Genomic DNA, 25,067 nt, shown 5'->3' with positions numbered 1-25,067 from the left:
TTTAACAGTTTATATTATTAACAGCAAAAGATAAAACAGAGTGAGTAATGCAAAAGACACAAAGTTTACACTTAAGTTATTGGCGGGGCAAAAATGCAAAATGTTTTTGAGATCTACCTATCAAAATCTCACCTCAGTCCAATAAAGCAATACTCAAAACTCTGGTTAGTAACGAAATAAGTTATCTAACTGAGCATTTAAATTATACAACTTAAAGTTAGAAGCAAAATAAATATGTTAGAATTTCATATGACTTAAATTCATTTAACTCTTCAAGTGTTCGGTTTGTAGAGAAATATTCCTTATTTTTAATGACTGATTTTATTTTGTTCAAAGATTTGTTTTTCTCAAATAAAAACCACCTCAGAACTGTAGTTTCACCAATATGGTTGAAGTAGGGATTTTTCAGTCCAATAATTGAGTAAATTGATTTTAATATGACTTATCATTATGACAGAACCATCCCTTACATGTGTTTATCTATGGTCTATGGTTAACACGAATTATCGACCATTTATAACTCCCTAAAACTACAATTATTCTCGTCAGCTTGAAGCGATCAGGACGTATCATAAAATCTCAAAATAAAGAATATTCCCTTTACAAACCTTTAAACCCAATCTTCAGGCGTTCGGCCTGTCGCTTGCTGGCCTTACAGGCCTTAGGCCTTGGGCACGTTCCAGATACGCGTGTTGGCATCCTGGCCCACAGACACCACGGTCTCGTCGTCAAGCCACGCCAAGCCAGTGATTTGGCTTTGGGGGTGGGCGTCTGAAAGAAAGAAATATTCGTTAGTGATGCAGTAACGGTGTCACGCAAATAAGGTAATAGTTCATAATTATTGAATTAACTAATAAAATGACGATTTTAAACAAATAGCTATAATAGTCGGTTGACATTGAAAAACAGAACCAAAAAGTAACGTACAATTTGTATAGACAGTGTTTTGCTGTCTGTGTAAGTATCTTCATGAGGACTACTGTGTTTATTTTGTGCTCACTGATTGTCGCCTTACAGACCACTATGGGAACATGGCGCTCCAGATTATGATACTAGTGTCCAGCAAGCTAAACGCGAGTCCGAGTTTGGACTGAAGGCCACAGTGGACTACGGAGGCCTCACAGGCCACCAGTATGACACTCACTCTTGATGATGGTGTGCTTGGCAGGCTACGTAGCACTGGCAGGACCACGGAGGCCTCACAGGCCACCAGTACAACACTCACTCTTGATGATAGTGTGCTTGGCAGGCTAATTAACACTGACTGGACCATGGAGGCCTCACAGGCCACCAGTATGACACTCACTCTTGATGATGGTGTGCTTGGCGGGCTGCTTAGTACTGGCAGGACCACGGAGGCCTCACAGGCCACATGTACTTATGTGATATGACACTCACTCTTGATGATGGTGTGCTTGGCGGGCTGCAGCGCGCTCCAGATGATAATGCTGGTGTCTAAAGAACCAGATGCAACGCGCTCGGAGTCGGGACTGAAGGCCACGCAGTTCACGCGAGCTGTGTGGAGCCCTACTGGACCGTGAGGCCTCACAGGCCACCAGTGTGACACTCACTCTTGATGATGGTGTGCTTGGCGGGCTGCAGCGCGCTCCAGATGATAATGCTGGTGTCCAAAGAACCAGATGCAACGCGCTCGGAGTCGGGACTGAAGGCCACGCAGTTGACACGAGCTGTGTGGAAGCCCCACTCCTTGTTGTGAGCCGGCTGGAAGATTAACATTCAGTATATTTAATTACTGTCAATATAATAAAACAACCGACTGATTGTAACCTTAAAATTCATTCGACGAGTCATTTTTTTTTCTCACTCTTTTGCCAGTTCTTTTTTGACAGTTCCGTGGGTTTACCTACTTCCACTTGAGTGGCCAATACGCGCACTAGCCGTTTGAGAAGTTATTATTTCTAATACATTATACAAATATACACTCAACATCAAATAAACCGCACCTTCCGCGACGCGAACTTTAAAGATTTTCTTCTGACACAATCATGGTGCCCCAACAATATTGGTGTTATTGTGTTGAAAGCCCAATAAATATCCTTAAAGAAAAACACATTTAATTTCTAAATAAATGATTATCATATACCATAAATGTGACTTGAAAAGAGACCTCACTTTGGGCTCACCTCTGGGATCAATTAGACCAAATTTTATGGTTATTAAACCAAATAATGATCACACGTGTCCTCTTTAACAGATGGATACCGATTAATCGCAACTTAACAGTTTTATAGCCATAAAAGTTGGCTCAAGCGTAATAGCCTATTTTTTGAAGAAGTGACTCTGGATCCTTCTAAAGACACATTTTTGGGGTTAAAACCTTTCCTTTAATGAAATGAAGTTTAGAACTAGGCTTTTAAATGGTGGCAATATTGATGGGAAGAGGGGATGCTTACGTTTGAAAGTGCTTGTTGCGGGAGGTGCGATTTATTTGATGTTGAGTGTAGTAGTAGATACCTTAACAGTTACAAATAAGTCAACATCATCTTGTACTTTTTTAACACTAATGTTACTCAAGTTCACTTGCACAGTTGCACTTGGATCTATTGGATTACTCACGTTGCGATGCGGTGTTTTGTGAGATTTTATAGTTGTTCAATTGCTCTTGTATTAAAATGTTTTAGGTAGTTTACTTACCTTGTACTCATCGGTCGAGTACAGTATAACCTTCCGGTTGCCGTCGCTAGCCACCAGATATTTAGAGTCGGGGCTGTAAGCGACGTCGGTGACGGCGCCCAAGTGTGTCAGCTCCACGCTGGGCGTGAGAGTGCGCACGTCCAACGTGTAGATGTGCACCTTGTTGTCCGCGCCTGAGGGAATTGATTCTTATGTCAATGGAATAATGTTCATAATATCTAAATCCACGTTGGGTGTATGACTATTATTCTCTAGCGCCTAAGTCAGTGCCTGAGGTATGTAAGCGGCACAGGTGTTATTAAGATCGTGCATTTGCGACGACAGTGTGACATCTCTAATGAAACTATAGTACAAAATGTCGCACTGTCGTCGCAAATGTCAAACGTCAGCGAGACTACAGATATGCTTCAAATGTGTATGCTCTGTCACGTCATAATATGTCAATGACACCCTCCCGTTCTTAGACGCTAATTCGCGCTAGACTCTACAGCAGGGGTGGCCAACTTGATTAGACATAAGATCTACTGTTTACTAACGAAACCCTGGGCGATCTACCACTTACATACTTCTTGAAATCTTAAATGAAACAGCATAGTTGTACACAATCATGTAGTATATTTTGTCTTGCCACGATCGACTGGACTAATATTCGCGATCGACCGGTCAATCAGGATCGACCGGTTGGCCACCCCTGCTCTAGAGTTTAGCGACCTAAGGCATTGACTCAGTTACTGAATCAATGACTGAGGTATGGGCGGCTAGAACCTTTATTTTTTCACGTTATGTGGGAAATTGGACCGTAAGTCAATGGAATAAGGTCCATGTCTATTGTCTCGCTAGCCACCAGATATTTGGAGTCGGGGCTGTAAGCGAATTGAGCCGTAAGTCAATGGGATATGGTTCATAGTAGCTAAGTTTACTATCCGCGTTGGATCGAGCTTCGAACTCCTCTATTTTCTTCTGATTTTCGTTGCGGGTCCAATGACAATTTAATTTTCCCCCGGGACAAACTTGACCTTCACTGGTTGGGTTTTTATTGGCGGTCAAGCTGTAGATCCTGGCTACACAGGAGATGCAGCGGTGGGAACGGGAGATGGAAATAGTAGTAGGTAGCGCTTAATTCAGTCAGGGTCTGAGGCATGGGAGTGGCACAGGAGGGTGTTTTTGAGACGTCAAACGTCAGCGAGACTTCAGATTTGTATGCTCTATCACGTCATAGTATGTCAATGTCCCCCTCCCATGCTGCGGCTATGGCATATGGGCGTCTAAAGCCTGGTCCGTGAGCACGTAGAATCCCGTCCAATGACCCCAAGCTACCCATCCTTATCGCTCGCACGTAATTATATTGCTGTCGCGACTGTGCGACGGGCGCCCGCAGTGAGTGTGCGAGCGCGACAGCAACATAATTACGTGCAAGCGACAAGGATGGGCATTTTACGTGCTCACGGACCAGGCTTTAGACCCTTTATTGTGCCCGCTGTGGGAAATTGAATCGTAAGTCAAAGGTATAAGGACAATGTCTAAGACGTCTTGCTAGCATTTGGAGTCAGGACTGTAAGCGACGTCGGTGACTCTTCTTGAATCGTATGTCAATGCCAATGGTCCATCATGTCAATACCTAGTCTCCGCCTTAGAAGGGTTACTCTGAAAAAGGTTGCTATCCCTTTCACGCAAAGCGAGATGCAGCTTGAGCGACGGTGACTGACAGACCCGAAACTTTGAGAATAGCCCTGCACTTAGGTCTATTCCACTTTGATCACCTGGCTTTGATGACCCAGGTGATCAAAGTCCACTTCCAGCGACAATTTAGTGTCCTTTGATCACCCACGGATAAGATGCCCTGGGTGAGCAAAGTGGACCCCAGTTAAATTATTATTTTAGTGTCCTTTGATCACCTACATACAAATCACACCTCCTCTGATTAGACACGTCATGTCCAATTGTAAGTACAAACATTTTCTTAATAGTACAAGTTTTACAAGTTTTAGATTAGTAATACCAGCCCCCCTAGACAAGTAGCACTTTTTGATCGAATCGAAAATTGGATACGTTATAACTTCGTATAGAAAAAAGAAGGCTAATCGACCATCCTTCGACTGGTTTGCGATTTTAAAGTAAATTTTGTCTAGACCCACAGGGCATAAAGGTAGTAGAAGAGTAGATAAACGATTTAGTCTAGCAAATAAATCTTGCTGTCGAGCTTCAAGAGGTAAGTATATAGCTACGACTGTTTTCCTTAGGCCATTAGTTTAACCACCAAGGCCAGGTTATTTTATAAGTTTTTAAAGTGGATTTTTGGGTATCCTTCCGTTTGGCCAAATTACTTTTCGCCAAATTTCACTTCGCAAACAACTTATCGCCAAAGTTTCATTTCCCAAATGAACTTTTAGCAAATGTACTTTTCGCAACTATTTCATTTGGTCAAATTATCATTTGGTCAAATTTTACTTGGCAAATGTTTATATAGCAAATGTTTTATTTTGCCAAATATTATATCCCAAATAATTTATTTGGTCAAATTGAAACTTCACATGCTTACCCACCGTTACCCACAAATCAAAGCACAAGGCAAATGATCATGGTTTTCACAAGAATTTTATGTAAAACAAAGAGATTGCAGAAAATAGTATGGATGCGAAAGTAGGTTTTGCAGAAAATAGTAGGTTAGGTTAGGTTAGAACAGTGACCCTTAACGCGCGAAGGCGAGCGAAGCGTGCAATAAGTTGTTTTGCCAAATAAGAATTTGCCAAATGAAAATTTGCGAAACGTTGTTTGCCATGTGATAATTTGGGAAACGTTTTTTGGCCAAACATTAGTAATCCATACTCCAGGTATGTTTTAGGAATGATACCTTATTACCCCCAACTCAACATACTAAAAAATTACATGTTACCTGATCCTGACGTGGAGGTCACCATGTGGTAAGAACATGGTGGAGATTCTGTATTTTGAGGGTCGGCCTCGAACCCTAAGAAAAGAGCTGAGAAAAGCCAGAAAGGTCACTTCGAGGTGCTAAGCAGGTACCTTTTGCTGTGGTGAGAAACGGGACAGCAACTTTTGGAATATTTACCTTTGGATTTGAACCCAGGAGATGCCACTAAGTAGGTTGTTTATCCCGTAAATCGACCTAGATCGTCAGATAAATTTGATTGAATCGACCTGGGAGATAATATTTTGCGCTGTCAGAGCTATTTTTACCCGACTGAACCGAAAGGAGGTGATGTTTTNNNTTTATTAAGAAACTCGTACCAGAAAGAGTTATCGTTCGATTGTGGTGATGCTAACAACGTATTTTGATTGGTAATGTTTGCGATTGGGGCTGACGGGGCCGCCGTTAAAATTGGATAAGATGGTTGTGGGTACGTTATTCAATCTATTAATACAATATAGAGATTCGCGAGAATGCTCATTTGATCGAAAAGAGTGTTAAAGCTATCAGAATCCCACGTACCTCGTTTCATCCGTTTTGAATCTCGCCGGGGTCCGAGTTTCTCCGGTATCCGACGCTCTGGGTCCACCTGCTCGTCGTCCGGAAGACACTCGTCCCCTTTGGCGCCAACCACCATCACGTACATGTCGTTCGCGGTCACACACGCGCGGTCAATTGCACTTTTTAATTTTAAACTTAGTATTAGAACGTTGAGAAATAAATTATTTCAGTAAAAATCTGATCAGAGTTTCTGCTTACGATGTTGCTAGTTTGGAAGTTAAAGACGCTATGAAGAACTCCGAGCAAGCTCGCCCCCAGGTGACTAAAATGGCGGCAAACGGAAGTAAGTCAAATGAATTCCTATTAAATAATTGCGGAAATGACGTCATTTAAGGTATAAAATGCTAAAAAACTACACCGGAAGTAGACGCATCTCTCACCAGATGCTGTGCATCGTCACATGCCGAATAATATAGTCAATTTTTTTACAGCATGAAAATATTTTAAAGCGTTACTTACCTGAACAATGTTTGTCCGTACATTAAGTATAAGTGGAGGTGTGATTTGTATGTAGGTGATCAAAGGACACTAAAATAATAATTTAACTGGGGTCCACTTTGCTCACCCAGGGCATCGTATCCGTGGGTGATCAAAGGACACTAAATTGTCGCTGAAAGTGGACTTTGATCACCTGGGTCATCAAAGCCAGGTGATCAAAGTGGAATAGACCTGCACTTACCGCCGACAGCGACGTGTCTGGACTTGGGATCGATGGCCACGCAGGTAGGCTCGTACGAGAGAGGCAGCGTCGACTGCTTGCTGCCTCCGATCACTACAGCCAACTGTAAAGAAGTTATAGCTTGAGGCCCACTATTACGAACTATTTAATGTAGGTATTATCAGGCCTGTTCATATCCGCGAGTTTACACCGAAAACAAAACAATCACGATGACACCCTACAGGATTACTATTCGACAAGGCCTCACATACGAGCGAGCATTGACTCACGCACGCGTATTCTTGTGTACGATGGAAAAGAATAAAGAAAATGGTGTACTAAATACTGTGCAGTATTTAACTGTTTTTACTTTTTTAATTAGCCTGAAGACACTGAGAGGTAAATAAGTGGTTAATATTATTCATGCTTAATCATGTATTTCCTCCGCCATTTTCTGCAGTTTGGCACCTCACGTCACATCATTTTACCGAAGTCAGCCGTATGGCTTCGGCGCAGTACCGATCACTTGACGTTTGTCAACAAAATAGTGCTTGACTCTTGAGTCAAGCTAAATTACACCATATTGTGAATGACATTGAGCATATACATTTTTTTAAATACCTTCGCGAAGTAAACCTTCTGTACGTTCTGTAGTATAGCCTGACCAGGAACATAAAAACCCTGGCATAGAGGCGCATCAATTGCATTTGATAGTGCAACACTGAGTACAGTCGTACCTGTGTTAAATTAATAGGCTAACTTTATGTATCAGGATTCAGGATTACGGGCTAATTTAATATTTTCATAAATTAACGAAAACATATTATTATAGGTAATCTGGTTTAAATAAATTAAATGAAACCATCAATCGAGATAGTAGGATTTATTTTATTATTCATCAATAATCAAATTCAGAACTTGAATATTCAACTGCAATGTCTGCTCATGAAGGCTTCAAACTCGGTACTTCTTTCCCAATTCCATAAAATTCAACACTTAGAAAGTGACAAAAAACTTTAAAATAGGTAGTTGAAACAAACCACAGCTAATTTTCATAGTGGACTGTACTATACGATAAACATGTCAGTCAATTTGACAACCTTTGTTGGAAACATTATTCAATGAAAATATTGTCCGAACCCTTGGTATTTCTCTTCGACAAATACTTTTACACATTGTGAACCACTTTTCTTTCACGACTATAAAAAGATTTTAGCAATTTCATTCACAAAATCAATTGCGCATATTTAAAATAAAGTTTGTTTACACTTTGACAGCAATAGACTGACATGCAAGGTGACATGTCAATGAAGTTTTTAGTCATTGTTGACATTAAAAGAAATTAGTACCATCAGATTTCCGCAACATGGCGAGGGTTTTTATGTTCCTGGTCAGGCTATACTTATTATTATTCTGTGGTATTATTTATATTCCATAAAGGGCCTGCGACTTTTTGCTGCGAAAAAAACGCAATACAGTATCGATGGACGCGTAGCTGCTTTAAGTTACGATTTAAACGCGTTACAACAACGAGATAAATGCGATACAGTATCAATATGGGTTTGTATCGACACAAACTTATTTTCCCTCGCGTTTTCGATTCGGATCTTGATATAAACTTGACTGCCACGTGCATCGCTACTCAAGCGCGGCTGTTTCGTCGGATTTATTGTCATTGAATAGTTTTTATTTTTATGTAAGAGTCCGCAGAAGATGAAGTGGAGTTTCCAAAGTTTAAAACAAGCGAAGTTACGTCAAAAGCTATTGTAGCATACCTCCTTGACAGTAGCGACGATGGTGGTGTCATCCTCTGGGATATGATCCATGGCACGCGGCTGCGAGCCTAAAGCAATCGCCACGTCGGTGTATGTTGGCACGTCCCCTGTGACAAATAATTAAGAAATAACATTATTATTAACATAATAATATTTACATATAACACTTACAGCCAATAACAGATTATATTGTATACTCATAAGTGCAACTTGTGGTCTAAACTGAATAAATATTTTTGATTTTGATTTTACTTTTATCGTCAAAGGACTATCTTTTGGTTTCTACTGTAGCATTACCATAGAATAAAAGGAAGATTTGACCTACACTCACTGGCCAGCTGGGTTGGGGAGGCCTGATGGTCTTATATTTCTCTTTTGGTCGCCTTTTATTTTACGACACCCACAAGAAGAGTGGGTGTCATGCGATGCTTGAAAAGGTAGGTATTTGACGTTATGAACTGTCAAATGATTACGATTGCTTTACACAATTCCACCTGGAAATCAATTCATCGGGAAATGATATCAGGCAGCGAATTCCAGTCATCCAATCATTCCATAAATTGTACCTTCAGCAGTAGGTACAGCCTTGCGCAGCGAGTCGTCGCGACTTTTAGTCTATCTAGCACCTGGTCTGCCAAGTAAGCACAACTGACTCCAAAATCTCTCGGGTTAAACCTGAGAAAGCTACATAATCTGGAATGAGGGCTATCGTTTTTATACTTAACAGTTGGCACCCCTGGCGAGTGACAGGACCTTACTCTACAGTGGCGCCATCTTGATGAGTGCAAATGCGATAGTCCTCCTACCACTACTGCTCACCAGTTGGCGCCACTGTCTTCGCTACTAGCAAGAGACAGGACCTTACTCTACAGTGGCGCTAACTGGTGAGCGCTAAAACGATACCCCTATGTGCCTACCATGAGTTTACGTTAGGTGTGCTCGCTAGCGACTGCGTAAAAAAATGACATTTAAATGTATGACATATTGTGCAGCGCCCCTAGCGGCTACTTTCAAGAAATAAAATCTTCATAGAATTTTTTGACGTATTCGCTAGCGAGCTCACCAAACGTAAACTCATGGTAGGCACACTAATTGCAATATGATCGATCTACTTTCAGCGTTGCGCAGCGAGTCGTCGAAACTATTGGTCTCTCTCGCACCTGGACTCCTGGAGTGCCAAGTAAGAACTACCGGGGAAGTATTACTTCAGGGGAAGTATTATCTGGCAAGAGGATATGATCGACTACCTTCAGCGGCAGGCACGGCCTTCCGCAGCGAGTCGTCGATGCCGCAAGTCAGGAGCGAGCCACCCTTGCTGGCTCGCATGCCGTTCACCTGGTTGCCGTGGCCTTGTCCGAGGAAGTGACGCCCTTCACCTGGAATAAGAACAATTATATTATACATAATCCGAGTGAAATATACTTACGAGCAAAAGTATAGAATCATCCCCTTGTGTTTTGTACCGAGCGAACTTAAGAACTGAATGACTATGTGTGTATCTGTGGTATCAATTTAAAGTTTATAATATTACCTTTAAAATGGTGCCATTTTTATTTGCCTTCTATTAGTCATTTAGTTTTTGTGATCGCTCGAAACAAATAGGGTGATTCCATATTTTTACTCGCGAGTGTATAACTTTCTGATTACACCTCAGTCACGTTTGTCCGCTTCAAATTAGCTGTTTTTGTCCATTACTATAGTCTGGTCCGTGAGCACGTAGAATTTTGTAAGATGACCCCAAGCTATCCATCCTTATCGCTCGCGCGTAATTATGTTGCTGTCGCGCTCGCACACTCACTGCGGGCGCCCGTCGCACAGTCGCGACAGCAATATAATGGGAAGCTTGGGGTCATTGGACAAAATTCTACGTGCTCACGGACCGGGCTTTAGTTATAGCCTGACCAGGAACATAAAAACCCTCGCCATGTTGCGGAAAACTAATGGTACTAATTTCTTTTAATGGCAACAGTAACTGAAAACTTCATTGTCATGTCACCTTGCATGTCAGTCTATTGCTGTCAAAATGTAAACAAACTTTATTTTAAATGTGCGCAATTGATTTTGTGAATTAAATTGCTAAAATCTTTTCATAGTCGTGAAAGAATAGTGGTTCACAATGTGTTAAAGTATTTGTCGAAGAGAAATACTAAGGGTTCGGACAATATTTTCATTGAATAATTTTTACGACAAGGGTGTCAAATTGACTGACATGTTTATCGTATAGTACAGTCCACTATGAAAATTAGCTGTGGTTTGTTTCAACTACCTATTTTAAAGTTTTTTGTCACTTTCTAAGTGTTGAATTTTATGGAATTGGGAAAGAAGTACCGAGTTTGAAGCGTTCATGAGCAGACATTGCAGTTGAATATTCAAGTTCTGAATTTGATTATTGATGAATCCCAACTATAGCCTGACCAGGAACATAAAAACCCTGTGTCTGTCTGTCTGTCTGTCTGTTACGCTTTCCCGCTTAAACCTCGCAACCGATTTTGATGAAATTTGGCATAGAGATAGTTTGAGTCCCGGGAAAGAACATAGGATAGTTTTTATCCCGGTTTTTGAAACAGGGACGCGCGCGATAAAGTTTTTCTGTGACAGACAAAATTCCACGCGGGCGAAGCCGCGGGCGGAAAGCTAGTAATAAAATAAATCCTACTAGCTCGATTGATGTTTTCATTTAATTTATTTAAACCAGGTTACCTATAATAATATTTTTTCGTTAATTCATGAAAATATCAAATTAGCCCGTAATCCTGAATCCTGATACATAAAGTTAGCCTCCATGTTGGAGATTGGAGCGTAAGAAGGAAAAGACCACGAAGATTACCACGGATTTATTTTAGAACATACAGCACACAGAGACTACATGAGATCGAGTGTTTGATCCAGAAGTCTGGAAACCTTACATTGACAGCGGAGTGCCAAATTCAAATATTCAAATATGCTTGCGTTTAACCAAAAAGTTTCTAACTTTCCAACAAATTTAACACAGGTACGACTGTACTCAGTGTTGCACTATCAAATGCAATTGACGCGCCTCTATGCCAGGGTTTTTATGTTCCTGGTCAGGCTATACATACTGGTCATCGTTGTCCATTCATCATCATCATTTCAGCCATAGGACGTCCACTGCTGAACATAGGCCTCCCCCAATGATTTCCACGATGGCCGGTTGGTGGCGGCCTGCATCCAGCGCCTTCCCACTATCTTTATGAGGTCGTCGGTGCACCTTGTAGGTAGACGTCCTATGCTGCGTTTTCCGGTACGCGGCCTCCATTCCAGAACCTTGCTGCCCCATCGACCGTCAGTTCTGCCGTTGTCCATTACCAGTTACAAACCAGTCAGATTTGTCCATATCTGATTACATGTCAGTCACTTTTGTTGTGTTGTGTTGCACAAGACACGTGATGGGACACGTGTCCCGCAGCGCGCGGGACTGTCCCGCTACGTACCGGTGGCGACGTCCCAGGAAGAGACGCAGCCGTCGTGGCTGGCGGTGTACACGGTGGCTCTATCAGGATGCAGCGCGAGACACGTGATGGGACACGTGTCCCGCAGCGCGCGGGGACTGTCCCGCTACGTACGTTTGTTTTTTATTTTGTTTTAACGAGCTGACGGTGTGACGGTGTGGGAGAGGCTTAGTGACTGGTGATGAAAAATGTGTGGTTTTTTATTTTAATCTTATTTCTGTTTTTTATATCACTGCATCTACCTATGTACGCTGTATTACTGTGCAGGAGACTGGCACCGGCTGAAAACCAGCGCTGCATGGACCTAGTGCCGTACAGCTTACGCTGAGCCGGATGCCCTTGTCACCTTATTTTTAATTGTTAAGCTGTGTTAAAGTTGCATTTTTTTTTTGTTATGGTGACAATAAAGGTTTATTTATTTATTTATTTACCGGTGGCGACGTCCCAGGAAGAGACGCAGCCGTCGTGGCTGGCGGTGTACACGGTGCCTCTATCAGGATGGAGCGCGAGACACGTGATGGGCTTGTTGTGTCCCATCAGGATGCGGAGAGGCTTGTCCGGGTTGGCCACGTCGAGGTAGTTAATGGCCCCCGATAGGGACACGGAGAGAAGGTGATTGCCTTGCCAGAGGCAGGATACCTGTAAGAAAACAAAACAATTTAAAAACTGTTACCTGACTATGGAAAAAATCGACAGACTCCTATTAAAGTCGGTTAAACATGTTGGACTTGTCAATTTCTATTGACCATTCTGTAATAGCATGTTTCTGAGCAAATAAATGAAGTATTTATTCATTTAAAACGTAGCCCCGGATACACTAGGCCCTAGTGACTAGGGGACAAACGTCCCGTGCAACTCAAGAGTGTATAGCACGTACTACCGGCAACAGTGTTAACTGCCCATTGCCGGTCATATCGTCTCGTTCAATCGCAAAGTATCACCATTTGATGAGAGCGAGAGCTTAAACGGAAATGGATAGTTAACACTGTGGCCGATATTATGGCTGGGTTGCACCATCTTACTTTGACAAACGTCAAAAATCTGTCAAACTCCATACAAAAAGCACCGGTTATCGTTATAGTTACGGTCAAAGTTAGGTGGTGCAACTCAGCCTATTGGCAGCAACGTTCCGTAACTGTCCCTCAGTGTCACGCGCGTTTTCTACGTGACCCAGAACATGTTTCGTGTCGACGCTCTTAGGGCAAAGCATACCCGGGAACATCACGTAACATGTTGCTCCATTTGTCCCCGGAGTGTGTATTACAGACATGAAAGTTACCAGGGCCATAATAACGAATCGATTGACGTCATATTCATCAAAATCAAATGTATCGCTTAGTTCTCAACATATAAATAAATCTTTAGACAATTTCACACAACGCCAGCTAGCCCCAAAGTAAACAACAAAAGTAAGCTTGTGTTATGGGTGCTAGCTTAACGGATATACTACTTACTTATCTTTTTTTAATACATACATATTATACATAGTAACACCCAGACCCGTCACAGAAATTAAAATTCATCATTTCAATTTCTGCCCGGCCGGGAATCGAAGCCGGGACCTCTCGGCATAGTAGTCCGCTCTAAACCACTACTCCAAACGGCCGACTGGGAAAGCATCCTTACTTACTGGCCAGCAGTAGCTACACACAATTTTCACCCTTAAGACCTCCACATTAGCGTCCAATCTCACCTGCTGATTCTCAACAGCAGTTCCCATGTTGAACAGGGTGACCCGCTGCATGGTTTCCACGTCCCATATCGCGCAGGTCTTGTCTCCAGAGCAAGAGACGTCATATTCATCAAAATCTAATGTAATGCTTAGTCCGTAACATACAGGATGGAATTTCGGAAATCTTAAAATGCAATTCTCTTTCTTTTCAGAAATAAAGGAAAATATTATATCTACAGTATTAAGAGTCCTTTCCTTTGGCATTACAAAATTCCACCCTGTATAAACCATCCTTAGCTACTGGCCAGCAGTAGCTACACACAAATTTCACCCTTAAGACCTCAACGTTACATTCCCTCTATTATGGTCGAGTGAAGCGATGGCTGGTTCACTCGTCATGTCTGTGAACAGGCGCTGCTTTCGGGGACTGGTCAATCCAAGTTATTCCAATTTATGTATGCGAGTCATTTCTACTAGTACCTTAATATGTAAGTCTAGATATTAGCACGTCACTACCTTGTTTAATATACCACGCAATCTTGTATACGCATTCTTATGATACACCATACAAGAATGCATGGTAAATTCAGTGAACTGCTCCTGAATCGAATGTACCTATTACTACTATTTCTATTTATTTATATTAGCCGGCAGACAGTGGTGACTGAGTTTGTTGCGGCGCTTCTTCTCAGCACTTGCCAAATGTTGGTCTCGAAGCGCTGGTAGGATAAAAAGATTATGAGACATGTAGAGGCTCCTTAAGAGCATATGACGATTTGTAAGAACTATTTATTAGTCTAAACAAATAAAGAAATTTTGACTTTGACTTTGACTTCAAAATTTAAGTCCAATCTCACCTGCTGATTCTCAACAGCAGTTCCCATGTTGAACAGGGTGACCCGCTGCATGGATTCCACGTCCCATATCGCGCAGGTCTTGTCTCCGGAGCAAGAGAGCAGCTGTGTGCCGTCTGGTGACCAGGCGATACCGTATACACCACCCTTGTGGGCTGGGGAGCCGATCTGGAAACAAAATTACCAATGAAACTATAATCCAAGAATATATCTTCTCCGCGCTTTTTGTCATGAGAGAGAATAGACTAAGAGCTAGTGAACGCCAGACCTACGTCATTTTATAAAAGCTGAAAGTTTGTCAGCATATGCTCCCAATATAGGATATAATGTTGATGAATTATGAAGTTTGGGTCATCACTTCACTTCTAATTATTGTCCAAATATTAAACATAAAAATCAGATTTAATGGTATAACGTTAGTAGAATTACAGTCCATTGAATATACAGAAAAAGCCACCGTAAAAGTTAGACTTACGTTATACTATAAAATCTGATTTGTATGTATAATATTTGGGCAATAAATAGAAGTATTTTCCCCAACAGCGAGACAGTTTTGACAGTTCCAACTCCTTGCAGACAGTTTTTTTAGGGTAGCTCTCAAAGCCACCATGACCCAAACTTCATATTTCACGAACATTATATCCTATATTGGGAGCATACGCTGACACACTTTCAGCTTTTATTAAATGACGTAGGTCTGGCGTTCATCAGCTCTTAGTGTATAAGGTTAAAGATATATTGGACTGTGTAAAATTTTTATTTGCAGAAAATTAAAGACTTTATTTGACGCCACTGGCAAGAAAGGTCGTTGATTGATGGTGGCTACATACTGGCACAGTGCACAATTTGTTTTGTCACGAAGCGACTAAAACTAACTTGATTGAAAACTAATTGAGATTGTAAAACCAGAATGGTGTTCTTTTAGAAAAATTCCCTCCTCAACCTTATCTGTCCCGCAGAGGAAGTGTGGGCCAAATTCTCTAATCACCTCTAGTAATGCGAGGGTCGCACTCCTGTAATGGAGTCTAAATTATCTGATAATGAAATGTCGACCCAAGTCGCATCCCAGTAGGCCTAAGATGCGCGCCGCGATAAGCGGTTATCACACCATTTTATCGATTTTGCCCATACATTTTGACGTCGATAAAAGGTATCACGGCAAGCATCTTAGGCCTACAGGATGAGATTCATGATATCTTATCGTCGATTTTAGGCGACAAAGGCTAATCGTCTAAAATCGATAAAATGCCTGGATAACGACGAGCTGAGGCAGATGGAGGCAAATACTTGTGTGATATCATACCAAAATTGACTGGTGTCAACTGTCCTACGATACTCACTTCTCCCTTCAGCTCGGAAGTGGCGCCATCGAAAAGGAATATCTTGCCGTCGAAGCCGCCCGACGCGAACAGATTGCCATTGGGACTGTACCGCACCGCTTGGGCGAAACGGGTGTGCTCCTGAAAAATACATGTATTGAAATAAGTGAGATTTTTTTGAGATATACACTGACACACGCACACACACAGACATACACGACCCCCTGGGGGGTCGCGAAGCCTCTATAGGGGGGTCGCGAGAGGTCGTAAAAACTACCACAGTAAAAAAGCCAGAGAAGTTTAAAAGCTAGATTTATCCGAAATCTAATTATGCAAATGCATAAATGTTGTATAAATTGAAGAATTCGGCCCCTACAACATCTTTGTAAAAGGCATGAAAAGAAAGCGAATGGTCGGGGGGTCGCAAATTTTTTTTTTATGCTAGGGTGGTCGCGTCATGAAAAAGGTTGAAAAACACTGCACTAGACAATTATTACTGACTGTTTAATATTTTCTTTGCTTTAGAGCGCTTTCACATTAGGGCGTTTAGTAGCGCGACAGCAGCGCGGCAGCGGCGTTTTTATAATGTGAAGGCATGCATCCGTTGTCACATAGTATGAAATTTTCGAGCGTCGCGCTGCTAAATCGCCTAAATGTGAAAGCGCTCTTAAAAAATGTTGTCAGTAAAATATGATCCATCAAAACTTAGGCTGGGTTGCACCATCTTACTTTAACTTTGACAAACGTCAAAAATCTGTCAAACTCCATACAAAAAGCACCGGTTATTGTTATCGTTACAGTTAAAATAAGGTGGTGAAAGAAAGAAAGAATGAAAATAACTTTATTTGTGGTGCAACTCAGCCTTAAAATGTGAAATGAGAGCCAAGTTCAATATTATGATATATGCCTTTTTTGTTGACTTCAACAACAAAAGAAGTTTAGATCTCAAATGGGTGCCAAGTTCAATGGTCAGTCCAAAAATTTATTTTTAACATATCATTTCTTCTTATGGCTTACGGTAATATTATATTGTAGCCTAAGGTCTGACATGGCTAGATCTCATCTCATATTGTTATGATAAGTTTACTACTTGACGGAACAATGCAAAAAACGGTTTTTTTTTAGTTTTTTTAAATGAAGGATCGTTGGGGACTTTTCACATTTCATTTAGGATGGTGTACTGAACATTCAAACAATTATTATAACCTGGACTGTCTTACTTTGTCGGGCTAAAACATACAAATAGCAACTGGTGTTGCTAAGATCTGTAATGCGCCTCTTTAGTAAGTTGTCATACCTGTTTAGTGCACTTGAACTTGAACGGCGGTCCCTCAAACACGGCCAGGGTGTTGTCTTCCGATGCGGTGACGATGCGGAACGGCCGCGTCGGCTTGAAGTCCACGGAATTGATCGGCTTGGACTGACCACTGATCTCGCCGACCGAGGTACCGGTCTCGGACATAAATACGTGGCCGAATCTGGAGGCAAATTATCAAATATTAGTGTAATGTGACGTAGAATTGCACCCGCAGAATTGCTAAGATCAAGTGGCAGTGGGCAGGGCACATAACTCGCAGATTTGATGGCCGATGGGGCAGAAAAGTGGAAAAGTTCTCAAGTCTAAACCGCCTCTGTGGTCTAGTGGTTAGACCACCTGCTTCAGACGCAGAGGTCCCGGGTTCGATTCCCAGTGGGGGCAGATTTTTCTGTTCGGTTTGGTTGGTGGTAGGGCTTGTTCTAAGTCCGCCTGGCTAGCTACCACCATCTTACCTAAGTCTGTCGCCATAACAACAATGTTAACAGCATTGTTGTGTTCCGGCAGTTAGAGGTAAGATAGCCAGTTCCTCTGTGGTTGAGGATTCCGGGTGCAGCTCGCTTCCACCTTCGGCCTGATCGTCACTTACCATCAGGGGAGATACAGGCCAAAAGCTTCCTCGGTGTGGAAAAAAAAAAAAAAAAAAAAAAAAAAGTGGCGACCACGAGCCGGAAGATGTAGTGTGGGCAGGCCCCTCACAAGGTGGACCGACGATCTGGTGAAGGTGGAGGTGCCTGGATGTAGGCGGAGTAGTACCGGTCGTTGTGGAAATACTTGAGGAAGGCCTTTGTCCAGCTTTGGACGTCATTTGGCTGAAACGAAGGAATGTGACGTACAAATTGAAAAAGTACCCTCAATTGATTTTGAACATTAAGATAAAGAGTCAAAGTCTATACAGGGTGTTAGGTAAATGGGTATATGAGCCGACACTAGCCCATGTTAACATGGGCATATAAATGGTATGGTGAAGTCAGAAATTTGATATTGTCATTTTAATTTTCATACAAGATATTTTTTATAAAATCCGATTTGTATGAAAATTAAAATAATTAAAATTAAGATATCAATTTTCTGAGTTCACCATACCATTTATATGACCATGTTAACATGGGCTAGTGTCGGCTCATATACCCATTTACCTAACACCCTGTATTTAATTGAGTTTCGCTAAAGTCCACCGAGTTGATCGGTTTGGACTGGCCGCTGATCACGCCGACCGAGGTACCGGTCTTGGACATAAATACGTGGCCGAATCTGAAGGCAATGACACGGCACAATTAACTTGGACCTTATGCTAACGAGTTAAAGTTACAAATTGATGAGGGCATAACCGTATTTTGATTTTCTCTTTATTTGGGACACAATTACATTGCGGGCTTATGTACTAAGTTGAAATATAAGTACATAAAAGATTAATATTTGCGCCTATTAGCACAGAATAAGTAATAGTACAGGTACAGAAGGATTACTCCGCAAGACGATTTAAATAAATGCGAGTCTTGCTACGACGCGATACAGTGGAATTCAGCTCGCACAGCACTACGTACCTACAATTTTATTCACCTACAAGTTTTGTCTCTTTCTATCGCGTGCCTCTGAACTCTTCTTACGCTGTTAGGGTTGCTGTCTAGTAGTGTCTAGTAAAAAAATAATTAATCTACTTTTTTGTAATGAGGTACGTATGTAGGTAAGTACGCATTCATTATGGAAAACCTTGGGAGAGGTCTTTGTCCAGCAGTGGACGTCATTAATTGGCTGAAACGAACGAACGCATTCTGAGCAGTAGTCATGGTTCCTATACTATCCTAAGAATTATTGATTACCTACATGGCCAACATACCTTTCAGCATCTTTTTGTAAGCGAAAAAAAAGATAAATCCGGTAGATTTCTTTTCGAATTTAAACACCCGAACGCCACACAATAATATTTCTTTCTCTTTATGTCCATTTTTAAATAATCCTTCGATCATAGAATTAGGTACTACAACGCACGCCATCGCGCCAGCATCCTGACGGGCGCGCGCGTGACACTCGACTGATATAATACCCGCCGGCGGGGCGCTTCGCTGTAGGTAATTATCGGATGTACCGCGTGGAGTGAGCCAGGCCTGCTATTAGTTGGCACTATAGGCGAGTAACAGGATTTAACAGTCTGCCACTGTCTTAAACTGCGAGCGCAAATACTGTAAGCCCTTATTGAGGTTATAAACGTACAATTTTAATTTCTATATTGTTTCACGGATCATAACTATAGATCGTTTCATCCACGAAGACGCCCTCCACCAATTTTAGGTCGAGGGAAGCGCGGGATGCGGGGAGTTTGATCCGAGCAATCCGAGCGTAATTACTGTAGTGTGCGTGTGCACTCATGGATATTTTAGCGTTTACCGATAACACTCAACCATTCGCGGAAGTATGGTGGGGCGCGTCTTCGTGGATGAATTGATCTATACCTGCCAAAGCAAAGCGATTTCGAAATACAACTGTTACTTTACTAGGCCCCACAGGGTTTAGAGAAATGTTGTTTTTTTAACTGACCTCTCCCGTCCCTCGCCGACCACAACCATCCTCTGGCTGTCGGCGCTCCAGGCGATGTCCTTGATAGGCCCTCCGATCGGCTGAAACTCATTCTTGAGGATATGCTCCTTGTTCACAGTGTCCCAGATGCGAACTTTGCCTGACGCGTCTGAAAGGAAAATTAGGGTGAATTAAATCGAAATTGAAGGTCAAGATGGTTATCAAATGTAGTGGATTGGTACGCAGGGGGGGCGCAAAGACCTTTAAAGGGGGGGCCTTCTGCGTATGCATTCCAGACTGCTCGATACGATCAATAAATAAACTTGACTGGAGGAGGAATTTTTGTATGGTCGAAAGGGGTGCATCTCAAATAAGTTTAGGAACCAATGGTGTAGTGGATGTCGTCAGAAGGAGGCGATTATGGGAGAAATGTGCGAACATAGGTCCTCTCCAACCCGTCTGGACAGTGTGGGTAATGTAGGCGAAATCTTTCATTTCCCTATGGCGAANTTTTCCATTGAATTATTATGAAAAAAATGTATCCTTAGGTTAGATCTAAATATATTCAATCACTTTTTACAAGAAATAAGTCCGTGATAACAAAAACTGTAAAATGATATAGCCTCAAAGTCTAAAAAATTCTTAAAATGGCCAAAACCGGGTCACCTGCCCTAGAGAGGGTCTTCATCTTGCAGTGCATTAAACAGTTTTCTAATGTAGTAGGTAATTAATGTATACTTATTAGTATCAAGTTTGAGTTTTAGGCTAAGAACTCAAAGAGTGGCTTTTTAAATTGCAATTTTCTCGGTTTTATACTATTTACGCTGCACTACTGGCGCAACCGCAAGCGTTCCTATCCAAATCTACGCTCAAACTGGTTCCTAAATATTTTGATTACGGGCTGGAACAGATTTTTAATTTGAATCGAGTTTTCAGCAAAACAGCCTTACTGTTCAACCAGTTTATTACCATAAATTCAAGGGCGCCCTACACAGGTTTTAGCATAAACCGCCACTTTTTAAGACCTGTGACGATTTGGACGAGTCGTTACCCGCATCAAGGGATTGCTTTAGCGGCCATTATCTACTTGGGATTTGGCCAAGAAATTTATCCACCAAATGATATACTCAAGTTTTCCTGTTTATAATGATGATACCATTAACCGATAATTTCAAGTTCCGTTGTAGCAAACGAAATAGCCGATGGGATTGTAATGATACTTAAATATTTCAAACTAGATTAACTGTAGTGAAGTTTAGAGATCTAAAATCTAGCATACACCTTTTCATTTAAATCTTAAAGGGCCTGAGACCCTGCAGACTGTTTGTTGGCTTCGAATTGGTATGACAAACCAAATCGTTGTATGTAATCTGCGTATGTTCATATTTGCTCATACTGTTTAACAGCCCGACCAAACTTTAGGCTGATAAAAGTCTATAATCTTAGAGACGACATATTACAAATTACACTGGTTCTACACTATACAACACATACGACAAGGCAGTAGAAACAAGCAAAACTTTTGATGTCAGTTAGCACGATCAGTTTCATAGTTATCCAAACATAAGTTACGTTAAATCTGGAGATGTTCGCACGCCTGGCGGCTCGCCAATGTTTCCTATTACACAATACTAATAAAACGTTGCTGGGCTGGATATAGGCCACTTAAATATTACATTTTATTTGACACTAGCTGCGCCCGCGACTTAGTTCAAAACGCGCTAATCTCAGGATAGCTCATTTATCGAGGATCGCTATACAGTGTGTCTTGATAAAGTACACAACATTTTGGCATTCTTTCCGTCGATAAAAATGGGTCTAGTTTCGCCCATTTCCATATGTGCACAATAGGGGCGGAGCAGTAAAGCAAAATGTTGCAAAAACGGAAAATATTATTCAAACTATTTTCGCGCGTACGAAGTCGCGAGCAGGGCTAGTGGAAGATAAAAAGACGCTTGGCTTGTAAACTAATAATAAACCTCAATTCAAGAAGACAATTTAAAAACAAAATACTTTTGCCTGAATAAATTAAACAAAAAAATTGCGTTTGATAAGTCGGAAAGAAAAATTCTGCCGCCAGATATATAGGAAAAAAATATTAAGACCATAAAACGCGCTGTGCTATTTTTAACTTAACAAGCTTGGCGTATGAGGTAAACTGCATAAAAATATCGTGTTCAAAACACATAAAGATAGTCCTCCTTTTCATATGCCATAAAATAAAAACGCACAGAAGGACTTCAATACGCAAGATACTTTACAAAAAACGGTTGCTACTGATGCCAAGGACGCATGCGGGGTTTTGGAATGCTGATTTAATTAAGTATGTAATAGAATAGCCAAGTAGTCCAAAAAAAGCCTAAAAATCCCCTAAACGGGAGATCTAAGGGCACTTTTGAAGTTTAAAGTCAATCGCCGCGGTCGGCTATCCCAACTATCAAGAAAACTGCGTAACATCAAGGATTCTGGCTATGTAGTGACGGCCAGAGAGCTTGCAGACAAGTGACAGTTTGTCAGAGGATTACCTCTGTAACTAAAGGACACGCCCTACCGAGAAAGTTTAGATGACAGCACAGCACAGCACAGAATAAGTGCTTTTACAACCAACGTTTTTAGTGCTGATGATGATGTGCTTTCGACTGTACTAGCGACAATCAGTACCTCTAGCATGAACAACTTTTGTCTTCGAATCGTTTGCGTACCCGATAAAATTCGATACTCAATCTTCGAATTAAACGATAACGTGACAATTTTGATTCTCAAAATAAGTTTCGTGCAACCACATCTCATACTAAGTTTACTTTACGACACGTTCACAAGGGCGCTGTTGTAGTTTTGTTACTAAATCTTTTGATGGAGATTCGAGTACGCAAACGATTTGAACTCGAAAGATTTTCGTGCTAGCCGTACAGATAGATACGTCGTTAGGCCTGGTTCGGACAGTGATAATCGCGAAGTTGCTAAGCAGTTTTCGTACATTTGCATCAAACAGTAACCGCCTCAGTGCCTCGACAATGAGAACCAACCAAAAACCGCGATTATTGCGGGCATGGATCTAAAAAAAACCTTTTTTATAGGTGTCTGAACAAAGCGGTAATCGCAGATAAGATACATTAGATTTCTTCAATCTAACGTTGAATTTTCTGTATCTATTTACATTGTGCTAATAATACACAAATCCATTCATGGATGCATGCTTATTAGGCACAATGAACTTAACGCTCTGACGGTCCACTAGCATTTATAGGATCCCTGCCTCATGAAATAATGTTAATGAGTACATTACCATATTATTTGCATTTTGCGAATGTATTTAAATAGCATGAATCCTGCTGGACGCATGACGCCTTGCGGCGAGCTATTTTTGGAATACATTGAATGGGCGGCACGTCAAGCTTGACAATTGCACTGCAATAATCGCCCTTATTTCGCGGCAGATTAGGGTGAGGGCTGGCTCAAGGTCAATATGTTGTGAGTAATACGCCATTGTGTGCCTATATTATTGTTATTTTATAATAAAATCCTCATTGACAGCTGCGTGACCTGAAGGTTCGCGAATCGAACCACAAAGCTGCTGTTGCAAGTTCGATTACCTCCTAAAGGCAAGTAAAGTGTGCAACGCTCATGTTAATACCTATTTAAGCACATTTATTCATTATCTAAATGACAAAATATAAGTTTTACCTACTTTAGAAAACTCAGGTATGATAAAAAAATTCTTCACCACTTTGAAAGAGGAAATAAATATCACAGTATCACAAAAGATTATACTGAAGTTGGTATAAAATTGATTTGACAAGTTAACATACAAACATTGAATTTGGATAATGCTACAAAGACTATATTGGGTTCCATTCAGAACTAACTTTGCTTGCAAAAGGATGTCTAGCTAGCTGCAAATGATACTTTTATAAACATTTTAATTCATTGGTAATAAACCTAAAAGGATGTTTTTAGTCAGATATTTTTATGTGCAAATTCTATGAATCAACATAAATAAAAAAATGACCTTATCAAAGAATAGGAGTGGTTTTGTAATTAATGTAATTAACAAGATAAGATTGGCTGTTTGACAATAGCATTTCATAACAGTTGTTTTAATAAATAAAACCTAAAATAAAATCACAATTCAAACAATTTGATTATTTAGGCCTTTAGCTACCGAGATACTAGAAACAATAGAAATCAATTGCTTGGGACTCACTGAAGACCCCCACTGCACCCCCACAGCATTCAATGTTTAAAATTTTGATGATGCTGCTCACTTTTTGATGAAGCTTTAAAAAGTTGTCTTATGGTCTTATAAGACCAATGAAAGGTCAGAAATTCTCAGTAAATAACAGTGTTAAAATAATCAAAAGTCAAATATTCTCAGCTTTTACATTTTAGTAAACATAGCATGTTATGGAAACTAAATATAAAATGGTCTGTTGTCTCTTAAAATGTTACCTAATTCTACCATAAAATGAGTTATTAGTATTTAACCTTGAATATGTTTATTTATACACATTTGTTATCAAATAAGGTGATTCATTACTACAATCTCACAATATAACAGTGATGTCATTACTTCTGAATGGTCTGCTACAAAATTATTTCATTAATCAGCGCTATCAATTCATTTAAAGATATTATTTACTTGATGAATGTTTTGTTGCAATTAATGTAACAAGATTAATTTGTTATTTTGTCTCTCATTTATTTAACTGATAAATGAATTTATTGAACACTCAGTGGTACAGTCTAAAATAATTTATAAACAGGAAATACCTATGGTAAATTAAATATGGCATAACCTTACCTCCAGATGCAATGTAGAATCCGCTGGGCGAGTATTTAGCGACGTTTACTTGGCAGGAATGCTCCGTGTACACATCCGATATAGCCGGGTTCTCGATATCGCGAATTATCACCGAATTCCCATTGGTATACAGGAAAGTCTTGCCTTTTGGGTCACCACCAAGAACCAACGGCGTACCGCGCGCAGTCCTCGGCAGAGCCGCAAAAGTATATTCTGTGGGCACACGGACACCGTTTCACATCAATAAACACAATTATTTCAAAACATAAACCAAATAATCGACAGATAACCAGCGAACCAGAATACGACCAAGCATGTGATAAATATAACACGACAGTCACTTACTGTTCGAATAAGACATTTCCTTCTTACACTTTACTAACTATAAACTAAGCTGACTAATCTAGGACTACAGTTTAATCAGTACTTTCCAATTTATTTAGAAAAACACAGTCAGCCGCTAACACTTCATAGCCTCCCAAAAAAGTGACGTATGAAGATTTGTTATTTTCTTTATGTTGGTGGTAATTTACTAGAAATG

The 25,067-nt window shown here is 40.9% G+C and overlaps 1 protein-coding gene and 1 long non-coding RNA gene across 3 annotated transcripts; both read right to left on the bottom strand.

Annotated features, from left to right (window-relative positions):
• Nucleotides 1–351: 351 nt before the first annotated feature.
• Nucleotides 352–25,023, bottom strand: flr (actin-interacting protein 1 flr). Of its 2 annotated transcripts, XM_028303171.1 has the most exons (14): nt 24,872–25,023; nt 24,527–24,739; nt 19,747–19,894; nt 17,191–17,371; nt 15,915–16,034; nt 14,578–14,742; nt 12,537–12,687; nt 12,031–12,087; nt 9,826–9,954; nt 8,579–8,685; nt 6,825–6,927; nt 2,656–2,828; nt 1,572–1,722; nt 352–771 (listed from the first exon to the last, which is right to left on the bottom strand). In XM_028303171.1, the coding sequence occupies exons 1-14, from the start codon at nt 24,885–24,887 to the stop codon at nt 662–664; spliced, it is 1,824 nt and encodes a 607-aa protein (XP_028158972.1). In that variant the 5' UTR covers nt 24,888–25,023; the 3' UTR covers nt 352–661. The 2 variants fall into 2 exon arrangements, with proteins under 2 accessions (XP_028158972.1, XP_028158971.1); XM_028303170.1 differs by lacking the exon at nt 12,031–12,087 and having other exon boundaries at nt 12,480–12,687.
• LOC114351835 (uncharacterized) lies at nt 5,892–6,383 on the bottom strand. The gene is made up of 2 exons (XR_003655812.1): nt 6,344–6,383; nt 5,892–6,264 (listed from the first exon to the last, which is right to left on the bottom strand). It is a non-coding gene; the product is annotated as an uncharacterized LOC114351835 (long non-coding RNA).
• Nucleotides 25,024–25,067: the final 44 nt, after the last annotated feature.

The sequence above is a fragment of the Ostrinia furnacalis genome, unplaced genomic scaffold (assembly GCF_004193835.3).
Source record: "Ostrinia furnacalis isolate ACB-3 unplaced genomic scaffold, ASM419383v2 OfSCF1207, whole genome shotgun sequence".
NCBI classification, from domain to species: domain Eukaryota; kingdom Metazoa; phylum Arthropoda; class Insecta; order Lepidoptera; family Crambidae; genus Ostrinia; species Ostrinia furnacalis.
The sequence above is the reverse complement of the archived record's forward strand: the minus strand, read 5'-3'. Positions and strand labels throughout refer to the sequence as shown.